The sequence below is a fragment of the Hyaena hyaena genome, unplaced genomic scaffold (assembly GCF_003009895.1).
Source record: "Hyaena hyaena isolate Hyena2069 unplaced genomic scaffold, ASM300989v1 scaffold_564, whole genome shotgun sequence".
Lineage (NCBI taxonomy): Eukaryota > Metazoa > Chordata > Mammalia > Carnivora > Hyaenidae > Hyaena > Hyaena hyaena.
The window spans coordinates 962,176-976,863 of record NW_024081195.1 but is presented as its reverse complement, the minus strand read 5'-3'; the positions used below and the strand labels follow the sequence as shown (position 1 = coordinate 976,863).

The 14,688-nt window shown below is 36.9% G+C and overlaps 1 protein-coding gene across 2 annotated transcripts in view; it reads left to right on the top strand.

The window, feature by feature from the left end:
* ITGA2 (integrin subunit alpha 2) overlaps positions 1 to 14,688 on the top strand; it is a 109,186-nt gene that overhangs the window by 35,210 nt on the left and 59,288 nt on the right. For both annotated transcript variants that reach the window (XM_039256208.1, XM_039256209.1), the window contains one exon: positions 10,604 to 10,713. In XM_039256208.1, coding sequence (XP_039112139.1) covers positions 10,604 to 10,713 — 110 coding nt within the window. The remainder of the gene's footprint in view (positions 1 to 10,603; positions 10,714 to 14,688) is intronic.

Below are 14,688 nucleotides of genomic sequence, written 5' to 3'. Positions count from 1 at the left end.
AAAATTCCATTTATGTGTGAGCTTATATTATACTTCTAACATTTTAATTAAGAAAAATATTAATAAAGCTCTGTGTGGTATAATTACATGGATAATACTTGTATATAAAAGGTATGGAAGAGAATTTCAGATAAGTAATAAGCATTCAATTCTGTTACAGATATTAAAGATTATGCCGCATATATGTTGGTAATAACAGTACTTGGTATTTACTGGTATTTATAGTATTGAAAAGTACTGAGTACTCTTTCTTTGCCAAATACATAATACTCACAGTCTCTCTAAAAGATTTGTAAAATTATAACTCCTTTTACAAATGAGGGGACTGGGTCTTAGAAAGGTTAAGTAGTTTGCCTGAGATGACAGAGCTAAGAAGTGAAATGCATACAGTAGATAAATGCAAAACAGAGAACAGAGATGAGATGTCCCAAGCATACATATTTTTATAACTATCCAAGGAGGAGAGTGGCAGGAGCTAATCAGCGTTTATGAAAGTTATTTAATTATAATTGTCATATAAAAACTTTATAAAGTAAGATCAACTTCATTTACTACTTGGAGTTAAAATTTCTGTTAGTTACAAAATGGGTTGCCTGGATAGAGAAGACAGTTACCATCTGTCTTTTCATTCTCTGATGCACAGGGATTTTCCATACAAGTCAGGAGCCAGAGCACAAGGGTTTTACCTACAGCTTCCCCACCACTAGCTGGGTGACTGAAAAAGTCACACGCCCTCTCTGGAGACAAAGAGAGACCCATCCCTACCAAACCAGAATGTTTTGAGCACCTTGTGAGAGAATAAAAGTAAAGCACTTCACTGGTGAAATAAAATCTGCACATTAGCTTAAAAAAAAGTGAAGTGCTTCAAAAAATAAACCACTATTGGAATAAATCTAACCAAAGAGCTAAAAGACTTATACTCTGAAAATTATAAAACACCGATAAAAGAGCTGAAAATGGAATGGAATGACATTCCATGCTCATGGATTGGAAGAATATTGTTAAAATGTCTATACTTCCCAAAGCAATCTACACATTTAATGCAATACCTATCAGAATACCATCAGCATTCTGCACAGAACAAACAATCCTAAAATTTGTATGGAACCACAAAGACCTCAAATAGCCAAAACAATCCTGAAAAAGAAAAGCAAAGCTGGAGGCATGACAATTCCAGACTTTAAGTTATATTACAAAGCTGTAGTAATCAAAACAGTATGACACTAGCACAAAAATAGACAGATAGATCAATGGAACAGAAAAGAAAACCCAAAAATAAACCCACAACTGTATGGTGAATTAATCTTCAGTAAAGCAGGATAAAGATAGTTTCTTCAACAAATGGTGTTGGGAAAACTGGCCAGCAACATGCAAAAGAAAGAAACTTTCTTACCCTATACACAAAAATAAATTCAAAGTGGGTTAAAGACCTAAATTCAAGACCTGACGCCATAAAAATGCTTGAAGAGAACACACACAGTAACTTCTTGACATCAGCCATAGTAATATCTTTACAGATATGTCTCCTGAGGCCAGGGAAACAAAAATAAACTATTGAAGTTTATCAAAATAAAAAGCTTCTGCATAGTGAAGGAAACAATTTTAAAAAACTAAAAGTTAACCTATGAAATGGGGAAAAATATTTGCAAATGACATATTCAATAAAGGGTTTGTGTGCAAAATATATAAAGAACTTATAAAACTTAACACCCAACAAACAAGTCAATTAAAAAGTAGACATAAGATCTGAACAGACAATTCCCCAAAGACATACAGGTGGCCACCATACACATGAAAAGATGTTCATCATCACTTACTATCAGGGAAATACAAATCCAAACTGCAATGAGATATTACCTCACACCTGTAAAAATAGCTAAAATCAACAACACAAGAAATAACAGACGTTGGCAAGGATGTGGAGAAAGGGGAGCTCTCTTGCACTCTTGGTAGGAATGAAAACTGGTGCAGCCACTGTGGAAAACAGTATGGACGTTCCTCAAAAAGTAAAAAATAGAACTGCCCTATGAACCAGCAGTCGCACTACCTTGGGCATTTACCCAAATAATACAAAAACACAAATTCCAAGAGATGTATGTACTCTATGTTTATTGCAGCATTATTTATAATAGCCAAGATATAGAAGCAACCCAAGTGTCCATCTGTTGATGAATGGATAAAGAAGATGTGGTATATATACACAATAGAATATTATTCAGTCATAAAAAGAATGAAATCTTGCCATTTACACCAACATGGATGGAGTATAATGCTAAGTGAAATAACTCAGAGAAAGATTAATACCATATGATTTCAACCATTGAGGAATTGAAGGAACTAAACAAAGGGGGGGGGGAAGAGAGAGAGAAGGAGGCAAACTAAGAAACAGACTCTTAACTATAGAGAACAAACTGATGGTTACCAGAGGGGAGGTGGATGGAGGATGGGTTAAAAAGGTGATGGGAATTAAGAAGTGCACTTTTTGAGATGAGCACCAGGTGTTGTATGGGAATTTGAAGCACTATATTGTACACCTAAAACTAATATTCCATTGTATGTTAACTAATTGGACTTAAAATAAAACCTAAGGGGCTCCTGAGTGGCTCAGTTAAGCATCTGACTCTTGGTTTCAGCGCAGATCATGATCTCGTGGTTTTGTGAGTTCAAGTCCCACATCAGGCTCCACGTTGGCAGTGCAGAACCTGCTTGGGATTCTCTGTTTCCCTGTCTCTCTGCGCCTCCCCCACTCATGCTGTCTCTCTTTCTCAAATAAATAAATAAACTTTAAAATATAAAATAAGGGCATGTGGGTGGCTGAGTTGGTTGAGTGTCCAACATCAGCTCAGGTCATGATCTCACAGTCTGTGAGTTCAAGACCTGCATCGGGCTGTGCTGAGAGCTCAGAGCCCGGAGCCTGCTTCAGACTTTGTGTCTCCCTCTCTTTCTGCACCTCGTCTAGTTGCACTCTATCTCTGTCTCTCTCTCTTTTAGATAAATAAATAAATATTAAATAAATAAAACTAAACCTTAAAAAACAGAAATAAACTATGTCCACTGTTTAAGAAAGATAAATCATATCCACTGGGGGAAAAAACCCAACTAAACCACTATGTATATGTGAGCTACTTCTCTTAGCACTGTGTAAAAATACATGGAAAGAAAATCAGGATTTTTAATAACAAGTTTTTCCCTACCTCTCTCCACTGCCTGTTTCTCAACAGTTTCTCATCTGTCATCAATTAGCTTCCATGCATATTGGATTAGCTTCAGTCCATTTCTTCTTCTTCTTGGCCAAGAATGCTATTCTGATCCCTTTTCCAAAATAATCATGTCTTTGTCTTTCATTGTGGCCTTTAAATATTAGCCAATATCATCCTTTATGCCTTTTTCCAAAGATAAAATTCTCTTGCCATTACGTTAGCCTGGCAGTGCCATTTAACATGCTTACTTTGTTTATTCACAGGGTTTGCCTTTATTTTAAACCCATGAATATATATTGCTTTCTGTTCTTCATTAGATTTTATTTTCACTAACTTGTAACTTGCTCCAATTTTTGATTCTGGAAAGCACAAGAAGCCCAACTGTAACAGTCTTATATTTTTAAGTTTAGAAATTTATTGTTAATATTGTTATAAATAAATATGGTATTGCCATCACTCAACACGACTGATATGGATGTGACTGACATGTCTTTTGTCAACAAGGACTTTCTCTAGGTGGCCACTAGGGACAGAATAAATCAGCAACAAAGTACCTAAAAAGAACCCCATGGACCACTCTGGTGTTGATCTACCTACATTTGTACACCATAATTGTTCATTTCTTTTCCATGTTAATATAATCTTTATGGCTAAACTGTTTTCCATAGTTTGTGTTACTTATCATAAATAGAATCTATAGTAGAAAAGGCATTTTAAATATCCCTGCTCTGACTTGCTTCTCCCTTCCCCCAATCTGGACACAAATTTGTGCGTATACCTACAAACAAACACATACACTCCCATCTTTTGTGACTTACACAGGGGATAGATGTGCTGCTTTCAAATATCTGGAGATCTGCAGTGATCTGGGAAAATTCTCCATGCCTCACTAGCTTGTTTTATAATTTAAAGCTTTCCTCTATGTTAATGCCTGAATGTCTGTTCCTGGAACATTCATTTACAAAGGTAAATGGGGCTTACACCTGCGCACCTTCCTGGTGGCCAGTTGTCTGAAACTTTTCCATCAGTCTAGCTCCATCTGAAGAGGGATTAAGGGAAATGCTAAGTGGCACAGGTTGGAACTGTATGTTATTTTGTTTACAGCCAATAGGATGGGCAAATAATGAGTACCTGTCCTCTGGAGGAGTTTTAAACAGAACTTACTATGATAGATAGAATCATGGGTTTGGAATGAAAGTTGCAGTTCTAGACTTTGTTGCCAAGTAGACACTGAGACTTGATTTTTCATAGGAAGACAGGAATAGTTGTTAACACTTGACTTCTCTGGGAATTTACAAGCATCAAAAGAGATAGATAGTGTACATAAAAAGTACTTTATAAACTGTAAAGCAGTTCATAAATGTTGCTTTTCCAAATTTCTCATTGATAAAACAATCCTCTGCCAAAGGTTCTCCCTTTCAACAAGAACCTTGTTGAAAGGTACTATCTCATGGGCTTTGATTTATAAAAAATATGGTGGTCTTAAGACAATTTCTTTCCTTCCAAGAAAGTGGAATATATGTCATCACAAGGCTTTAAATGGAATATATCAGCTTTTGATTTTAACTTTAGGAAAACCGCATGTTGTATGAGTCTGTGTAACAGAATCAGCTTTTATTGATTCATTTGTTTCCAGTGCAAAAGCTAATTTCCAGGCTTTTTATGAAACAAAACAATACACTTAAGATGTTTTAGCAATAATGAGGTTGGTGGACTTTGCATCAGGGAACTGAGAGACCTTGAGCATTTAGCCATCCCACTATTTAAGGAAGCAATCTGGCAGCCAACAGAGTCTGAGGTAGCGTAATAAAGTTTAGAAACTAATATTGCCTTTCAACACATGCCAAAGGGTTTAACTAGTAAATTTATAACAGCATTTCCCAACCAGGAGCTAAAATGAACTCTCTTTACCTGTCTTCCTCCTTCCCAGAGACTTGAAGTCTTCACAGGTGACTTCTTTCCATCATAAAACTCCTTTTACCTTACACGCAGGAAGCAAAAAGCTACACAGAACTCACCAGACCTCTTATGTTGTCAGTGGCTTGAAACTAAACCATGTAAGGAATAATATTTATGTTTATATGCTGTATATTGATAGACTTTGAAATTTCTTACATTAATATATTATATACAATAGGCTTCTATTCCCAGGTAAATATCCCCTTGGATGTCTGATAGACATCTCAAACTTAAAATGCCTCATACTGAACTCTTAAGCTCACCTTATCTCAAAATCTTGCTCTACTAATAGTAGCCCCCTTATCTAATCATGACTAATTGGTTCCTTTTAGTTTCTTAGCAGAGAAAACCTGGAATCATCCTTGATTATTTGTGTATGGGGTGAGAAAGAGAGAGAGAGAGAAAAAGAAAGTGTGTGTGTGTGTGTGTGTGTGTGTGTTATGTTTTAAAACTACCTCTCAAGGGGCGCCTGGGTGGCTCAGTCAGTTAAGCATCTGACTTCAGCTCAGGTCATGATCTCACGGTTCATGGGTTTGAGCCCTGCATCAGGCTCTGTGCTGACAGCTAGCTTAGAGCCTGGAGCCTGCTTCAGATTCTATCTCACTCTCTCTCTGACCCTCCCCTGCTCATGCTGTCTGTCTCTCTCTCTCTCAGAAATAAATAAGACATTAAAAAAGAAATTAAAAAAAAAATAAAACTAACCTCTCAAGAAATCCTGCTGGCCCTACTTTCAAAATATATAAAAAATAAGATCACTTCTCCCTGTGGGAGCCCCTCGTCTCTTCTTGCATTTTGAGTGAATGCATCTTGAATTTTGCATTTGTTTCCAAAATGCTTCACCTTCTTCACCTTTCCCCAGGGAAATCATGCTTAAGAGAGCAGCCTTCAAAACCCTTCTAAAATATGTCAGATCATATCATTACTGTGCTGAAAAACCTTCGATGGCTTTCTCAGGTCACTCAGAGGCAAAGCCAAGTTCTTACAATTTCATACCAGTTTTATGGGATCTGGCCCTATGACCCATCTGACCACATCTCCTCTTACATTCTTCCTTATCACAGCAGTCTAGCCACAGGGCCCTTGCTTTTGCTGTTCCCACAGCCTGGATTATTTTTCCTTCAGAATCCTATGGTTTACTTCTTTATCTCCTTCAAGTCTTTGCTTAAATGACACTTTCTCAGTGAGGCCTCCCTGACCATTCTAATAAAGATTACAACACCTTCCACCCCACACTCATTTGATAGGGTCCCCTCCCTAAGGAGAAAACAAAAACCTTCAAAGCAACCTGGCTACATGCATACGTGACAACATCCCTCACAACCTTGTAACATGAGACCACTTAATCAGACTGCATGTTTGTGTGTTACCATATATGGAAACAAAGAAATAGAAAATGTATAAAAAAAACTACACCACATGGCATTCAGGGCTCAGTTCTTCGGGTACAAACCCAACTGAGCAGTGCCAGCACAAATAAAGTTGCTTTATGGAAAGAAAAGCTTTGGTGTCAACTCTCTGTGTGAGAATCCTGCTACACTCCTAACTCTTCTGCTCATTTTTTTCCACAGAGCACTGATCACCATCATGATATGTTTTATTTACTTATTAAATTTGTTGCCTATCTTTTCCCACTAGAATGTAAGTTCCACAAGACCAGAAATTTTTGACTGACGTATTCACTGATGTACCCCCAGTGCCTAGAATCAAGTCGGGCACATAGTAGGTCTGGCCACCATGTACAACCTCACTGGATGCGTCCTTAACAGGGCCAGAGCACACTACTCATATGGAAGTGGTACCCCCTGATGTTATGCAAAATTTCAGCCTTACAGAATCTCAATAAACATCTGTAACATCGAATAAAACATGTTTTGCCCTACTATTTTAAGTACACCTCTGTCAATAATCTAGAAAAATTGCTAGTATTAAAGGAACACTCGGAGAGTTTATAGACTCACAGACCAAAGGAAGATATTTATAACAGTCCCTGGATTGTGGGTTTAAAAGTACCTACACCACCATAAATACTGTTTACTAAGTAAACAAAGTATTTTGAATTCCACTGGAGGTGGGCAAATTGGCTATGTTTTGGAACTCTACATAATCACTATTTCCCCACAAGATAATTGAACAGTAAGTGTTATTTTAAGTCATCTTGGAAGAATTCCCAGTTTCACTGTAGGAAAAAAGAGTTTATGTCTTGGGATTTTGTTTTGTTTTGAGAATCAGCACACACGACTGTTCATGCAGCTCTTTTGTCTGGTAGTGATTAAGTTAAATCCATTACTTCAAAGAAGCTTTGCCATACTTCAGCAGGGTTTACTCACTAACCGATCCTATTCTCCACCTTTGTAACATTCTCTCCTGGCATGTTTCTTCCTGTTACAGCTGATTACATAAGATTTTATAAATAAATATACCAGCCTCCCTCATCTTCCTGTCTGATTAATATAAGAATGTCACAATTCCCTGGGAGCAGCCACCAGTGATGTCATAGCCTTTCCTTATGAGGATGAATTGTCAGGAATTTCACTGAGGCCTTCGGGTGGAAGCAAAGAGAGTTTACCAGAAATGTAGCCAATAAAGGAGTTAACAACAGTCTATGAAACATTCTCTGCAGTCACTAGCATGACCTGTAGGTGTCTTACTAATGTGGTTCACCATATTTAAAAAATGAGTCATTTATGATAAGGACATGCTTGTTCTTTACCAGTCACCAGAATGATAGATCTGTTTTTCCACTGTTTTCTATTGTTTTGTGTTAAGAGTTGAATATGGCATAATGCTGCCAGGGATTTCTATGTATTCTTTGAGAGAATTTCAAGTACTTTCACATCCTTTTTGTTAAGAGGCACACAATTGTACAGATGCTTCTTTCTCTCTCTTTCCATCTGATTAATGTAGGAGACCACAGCCCTCACAACAATAGTGGAGATGTCATAGCCCTTCCTGAGTGCAAGATTATCAAATCCCGAATTCTTTGATGAGGCTGGAAAAAGTGAAGCAGAGAGTATCCAGGGAACACTTAGGCAACAGAAGACAGCAAGTAGCCTTTTGAGCTTTCTCTTGAGAAATAGGTAGCAGATGGTGCTTTACTGCCGAAGGCTCTGAAGAACAGGATGGTTAAATGTTAGGTGATAAACACTTAACTTTTATTCTTCAATGTGTTTCTCTTGGGCTGGTGAGGATGGATGGAAAATGTGCACAGTAGAAGTCACCTGAATTATCACATTTAGTACTATTTGAACATACTCTGCTATTACCTACATTATGAACAGTATAGTCTGGGTCTACAGTGGAGATGTGTGTTTATCAGATGACCTTGGCTGGTGTCCATAGCCTTCCTATACACCACACAGCCACACCCCCATCACAGTAAGTATGGCTTGACCACCATTTCCAGTTTCTACTCCTTGATTATTCTGGAACCCAACCCATTTGTTCAGATTGCTTTTCCAATCTGGGCCCTATGCCAGACCTTCTTGCAGCTAAGAGGAAGAAAAATAACCTAAGGGTTAAGAGCTTGAGCTTCAGAATCAGTTACGCATGGCTCTTACTAGCTATGTGAATCATTAACTGTCTTTCAAAATAATCTGTATTTTCCCCTTTCCTCTGTATTCATACTCTTCCTTCTGCTAAGAATGATGACTGCCACCTTCATCCTTTGATAATCATTTTTGTATCCTCTGGCCATTTTAATGTTTGTTTCAGAGGGAAACTTATTTATATCTTTCTGTTCATTTGTACTGTTATTGTTTTACTTGGCATGTATTTTAAACAGCTTTACTAGATTTAGTAGACAGAAGTACACTTTGTCTTTCTGTATGCATGTGGCACTTAGTGTGAGGCACATGTTATTTAATCAATAATGATAAAACATTTATACAGAAGGCTCATGAAAGAATTTAAGTTTCATTTCATCTTTCCCAACCTTGACAAGGAAAAAACATTGAACCAAATGTACTTTCTTAGTAACTCAATGCTGCTACTAGTAATTAACCTACTACAGATTCTAAAGATCGGACTCTTACTTGGACTCTGTCTATTCTTACATGACCAGAAATGTTAGGTGAGTGGTTCTACAGGGAAATAGTCTCTAGTTGGAAAACCTCTGTAGGAAATGAAACTAACCAGAGAAGGATGTGAGCAGCAGTCTCCAAACTCTGCATCCTGCATTCTGGCTACAAATGCATTACATGAAAGGAGAGCTCCATAGTATACTTGCTCTGTTTTTGCTAAGGATCCCCTCAGACAATAAACAGTAGAGCCACTTAGATAATTCATGTGCTCCCTAAGTAAATTGACATCTGAAAGTGCTTAGGGCAAGAAGAGCACTCAACAAATGTTAGTTTTTGCTTTTGGTTTTAATATTATTTAATATACAAATATAATTTAATATTTCCTTTTTGGTTTTGATATTCATCCTTTAAAGTTGTGCTGACCAGTATGGCAACCACTAGCTACACGTGGCTACTGAGCACTTGAAATGTTACTTCTCCAGGGTCACCTGGATGGCCAAGTCAGTTAAGTGACTGACTTTGGCTCAGGTCATGAACTCCCAGTAAGTGATTTCAAGCCCCACGTCTGGCTCTGTGCTGACAGCTCAGAACCTGGAGCCTGCTTGGATTCTGTCTCCCTTTCTATCCCTCCCCGACTCATACTGTCTCTCACGCATGCACGTGCGCGTGCTCTCTCTTTCTCTCTCTCAAAAGTGAATAAACATTAAAAAAAAATTTAAATAAATGTTACTTCTCCATATTGATTGGTGCACTGGGTATAAAATACACACTGAATTTCAAAGACTTAGTATGGAAAAAAGAATGTCAAATATCTATCTCATTAAATGATTTTTATAATGACTGCTTATTAGTTTGGATATATCAAGTTAGATCAAATATATGATTTATGTTAATTTCACCTATGATTTTTATTGTATTAATGTAGCTAGTAGAAAATTTTAAATTACATATGCAAGTCACATTTTTGCCCTACATTATATTTCCATAATCAGGATCAGCAGGGGCATCTGGATGGCTCAGTCAGTTGAGCATTCAACTCTTGATTTTCGGCTCAGGCCATGATCCCAGGATAGTGGGATCCCTGTGCTGGAGGCTCAGTGTGGAGCCTGCTTAAGATTCTCTCTCTCTCTCTCTCTCTCTCTCTCTCCATCTCTACCCCTCTCTCCCACTCACACTCTGTCTCTAAAATAAAAAAATAAAAATTTAAAATCATTTAAAAATATTAAAATCATTTAAGCATTTGGATCACCTAAGAGGAAAGGAAAAAGAACCAGTTATAGCTGAACAAATATGAACTACTATTTTCTTATTAAAAATTGAAATTAAATGCGGGGTTTTTTTTTTTCATTATTTTGTGGTCAGCCTTAATCTTTAGGAAACTATAGCTAACATGTTATATTTAATGAAAAAAATTCCTATTTCTAGGTTACTAGTTGGTTCACCTTGGAGTGGCTTTCCTGAGAACAGAATGGGAGATGTGTATAAATGTCCTATAGATCTGTCCACTGCTACATGTGAAAAACTGAATCTGGAAAGTAAGTGGTAATTAGAAATATGATTTTTTTTTTACAAATAACCAAATCTCATTGTTATAAACCTAACTATAAAACAATAACAAAATCAATCATAGTTCTGTCTTAAAGAATTATAGACAGCTTTTTTTTGCCTTTATATCTTTAGTCATATGAGGTCCAATTACATCCAATTTTCCAATACAGATTGAAGACCTGGTTTAATAAGATGCATGGGAAATGTGCTGCCTCTTGGGCCATCTACCCCTAGACTGTGGACCACTTTCCATGAATGTTTAGGAATATTTTGCTGGTTACTTACAGAAATCTAAGTCTATCCATACCTCTCTTCCTTCTCAAAATAAATTATTAAGTATAGACCTGTCAGTATTAGGGTTGCATTTAGAAGTATAGAGAAACATTCTGTTTCTGGTCTTGTCTAAGCGATTGCATACTAATGATTAAAAAAAAGTCACTATTTTGACTACTTTGTGTTTGGAATTGCTGTTTTAATTATCTATATCACAGAAGCTTTCTATTAATGCATAAATTTATGAAAGGTGCAAAACTAAAAAGCTAAATAAGTCATATTCCCATGCAATATTTCCTGATGCATCTAAAAAATTACTCAACTTAATCATGTCCAAAAAAACAGCACTGAAGAGTCTTAGAGTTCTGAAGAAATAAAGTATAGATTAGGAAATCAATGTTAGGGAATCAAGGGTAAGTAGAGATTCAAAACAGTGATTCAAAAATAGTGATTGAGACTTAGAAGCAAGGGCATGTTTCTTATACATCTCTGTATACCTAATTTCTAGCATCATTTCTGGCATAAGATAGGAGTTCAATAAACATGAGAGGGAAGGAATATTAGTGGTGTCAAATGCTACCTAGGTTGAAGGTTATAAAGACTCAGTACAGATCATTAGCTTATTTAAGGAGATAATGGGTGAACTAGATCAGTGCTCTTGAAACATTTTGAACATTCATCTATATAAGACATATGCAATACATATTGTAAACATATACATTTACATAATGTTTCTAAAAATAATAAAAATGTACACATTAGGGGTGAATGCTCAAAGGTGTGTGTGTGTGTGTGTGTGTGTTGTTTTTATTTTTATTTTTTTTTTTTTTTTGAGAGAGAGAGACACAGAATCCAAAGACAGGCCCCTGGCTCTGAGCTAGCTATCAGCACAGAGCCTGATGCAGGGCTCGAACCCACGAACCGTGAAATCATGACTTAGGCCAAAGTCGGAAGCTTAACTGACTGAGCCACCTGGGTGCCCCTCAAAAGTTTATTACATAGTTCAAACGTTTTATTATATCACCCCAGTATACCATTTCACCTGTAACTCTTGAACACTCATCTCAAGGTATATATTTTTCTTTAAGTTTATTTATTTATTTTGAGAGAGAATGAGAAAGCTCAGGATGGGCAGAGAGAGGGAGAGAGAATCCCTGGCAGGTTCCGCACTGTCAGCCAAGAGCCTGATGCAGAGCTCAAACCCATCAACAGCAAGATCATGACCTGAGCTGAAACCAACAGTTGGATGCCTAACCAACTGAGCCACACAAGCACCCCTTGTACTTTTCATTTTTAAAAAAATTATGTGCATACACTGACATACTATCTTCCTAAATAAAAATAAATTTAAAAGAATAAGCATTGCAATGAGATACCACCTCATCCCTGTCAGAATGACTAAAATTAAAATTAACAATACAGGAAACAACAGATGTTGGCAAGGATGCGGAGAAAGGGGAACCCTCTTACACCATTGGTGGGAATGCAAACTAGTATAACCATTCTGGAAAATTGTATGGAGGTTCCTCAAAAAGTTAAAAATAGAACTATTCTATGACCCAGCAATTGCACTACTGGTATTTATCCAAAGGCTACAAAAATACTGATTCAAAGGGTAATATACACCCTGATGTTTATAGCAGCATTATTAATTAACAATAGCCAAATTATGGAAAGAACCAAATGTCTATCAACTGATGAATGGATATGAAAATGTGATTTATATAAAATGGAATATTACTCAGCCATTAAGAGAATGAGATCTTGCCATTTACAATGGTGTGAAAGGAGCTAGAATGTATTATGCTAAGAAAAGTCAGAGAAAAACAAATACCATATGATTTTACTCATATCTGGAATTTAAAAAACAAAATATATGAACATAGGGGAAGGGAGGAGAATAGAGGAAACAAACTAGGAAACAGACTCTTAACTATGGAGAACAAACTAAGGGTTGATGGGGGGAGGTGGGTGGCGAATGGGCTAAATGGGTGATGGGCATTAAGGAGGACACATGTTGGAATGAGCACTAGGTGTTATATGTAAGTGATGAAGCACTAAATTCTACTCCTGAAACTAAAAAAACGATTAATTAATTAAAAAATAAATTTAAAATATTAAATTTTAAGCTTTATTACAGTAATGTTCTGTTATTTTCTTTATGCACTCCAGCAGATCACATTTTGTAAATTTTTTTTTTTTTACCTTGAGTATGAATCTAATAGTGTTGAGGGGAGAAATGGGTCACAAAGAATTTAGAAGCATGTGAGACATAAGTTCTATGAGTAAAAGTAGACCTTTGTTTATAGAAGTTGACTAGTGAAGAATTGGGGAAATAATTCGATGGAATAGTAGGGTTGAGTGAAGATTTTCCTGATAAGAAGGAATAATCCTATTTGTAGGGGGAGTAGAAGGATGTGATAAAAGGGAGTAACTATTCCTCAAGAATAGAATTAACTAATTGGAATTAACATCACTGATCCATGGGAAAATTAATCTTGGAAAGACTGCTCCTTTCTTGAAGACACAAAGAAAAGAGAGAACAAGGAGTTCCAAGACTGACCTTTAGGTAAAGATAACAAAACAATGGCCCTGGGTCAAGGAGGAGAAGTGAAAGTGGAAACGTTGGCTAGGCAGAGATTAGAAAACTTGAGTAAATAATACATTGAGAATTGCAATGTTCCACAGCTCAAGAATGGAAACAGTCGGAAGATGATGCCCTAGGTCAGTGAGAGGAAGTTGGGGATTATTATTTTACATGGCTAGGTTCATAACTTCCTTTTATTTTCCTATTTATTTATTCACATTGTTTATCTTATTTAAATCCAAGTTAGTGGGGATGCCCAGGTGGCTCAAATGGTTGAATGCCTGACTTCAGCTCAGGTTGTGATCTTGTGGTTCGCAACTTTGAGCCCCGCATTGGGCTTTGTGCTGACAGCTCAGAGCCTGGAGCCTGCTTCAGAGTCTGTGTGTGTGTCTCTCTCTCTGCCCTCCCCTGTTCACATACACACACACTCTCTCTCTCAAAAATAAACATTATGAAAATTTTGGTAAATCCAAGTTAGTTAACATATGAGTAATAATGGTTTCAGGAGTAGAATTGAGTAGTTCATCATTTAAACACAACACCCAGCACTCATCCCAACAAGTGCCTTCCTTAATGCCCATCGCCCATTTAGCCCATTCCCCCACCCAACACCCCTCCAGCAACCGCCAGTTTGTTCTCTGTGTTTAAGAATCTCTTAAGGTTTGCCTCCCTTATTTTTCCTTTCCTTCCTCTATGTTAATTTGTTTTATTTCTTAAATTCCACATGTGAGTGAAATCATATGGTATTTGTCTTTCTCTGACTGACTTATTTCACTTAGCATAATACATTCTAGTTCCATCCATGTGTTGAAAATGGCAAAATTTCATACACACACATGCACACACACACACACACATACACATGCACACACTAGATGTATACGACATCTTTATCCATTCATCAGTTGATGGACATTTGGGCTCTTTCCATACTTTGGCTATTGTAAATAGTGCTGCTATAAACATCGGGGTGCATGTGCCCCTTCAAATCAGCACTTTTGTATCCTTTAGATAAATACCTAGTAGTGCAATTGCAGTCATAGGGTAGTTCTATTTTTAATTTTTTTAATGTCTATTTATTTTTGAGAGAGAATGAGTAGGA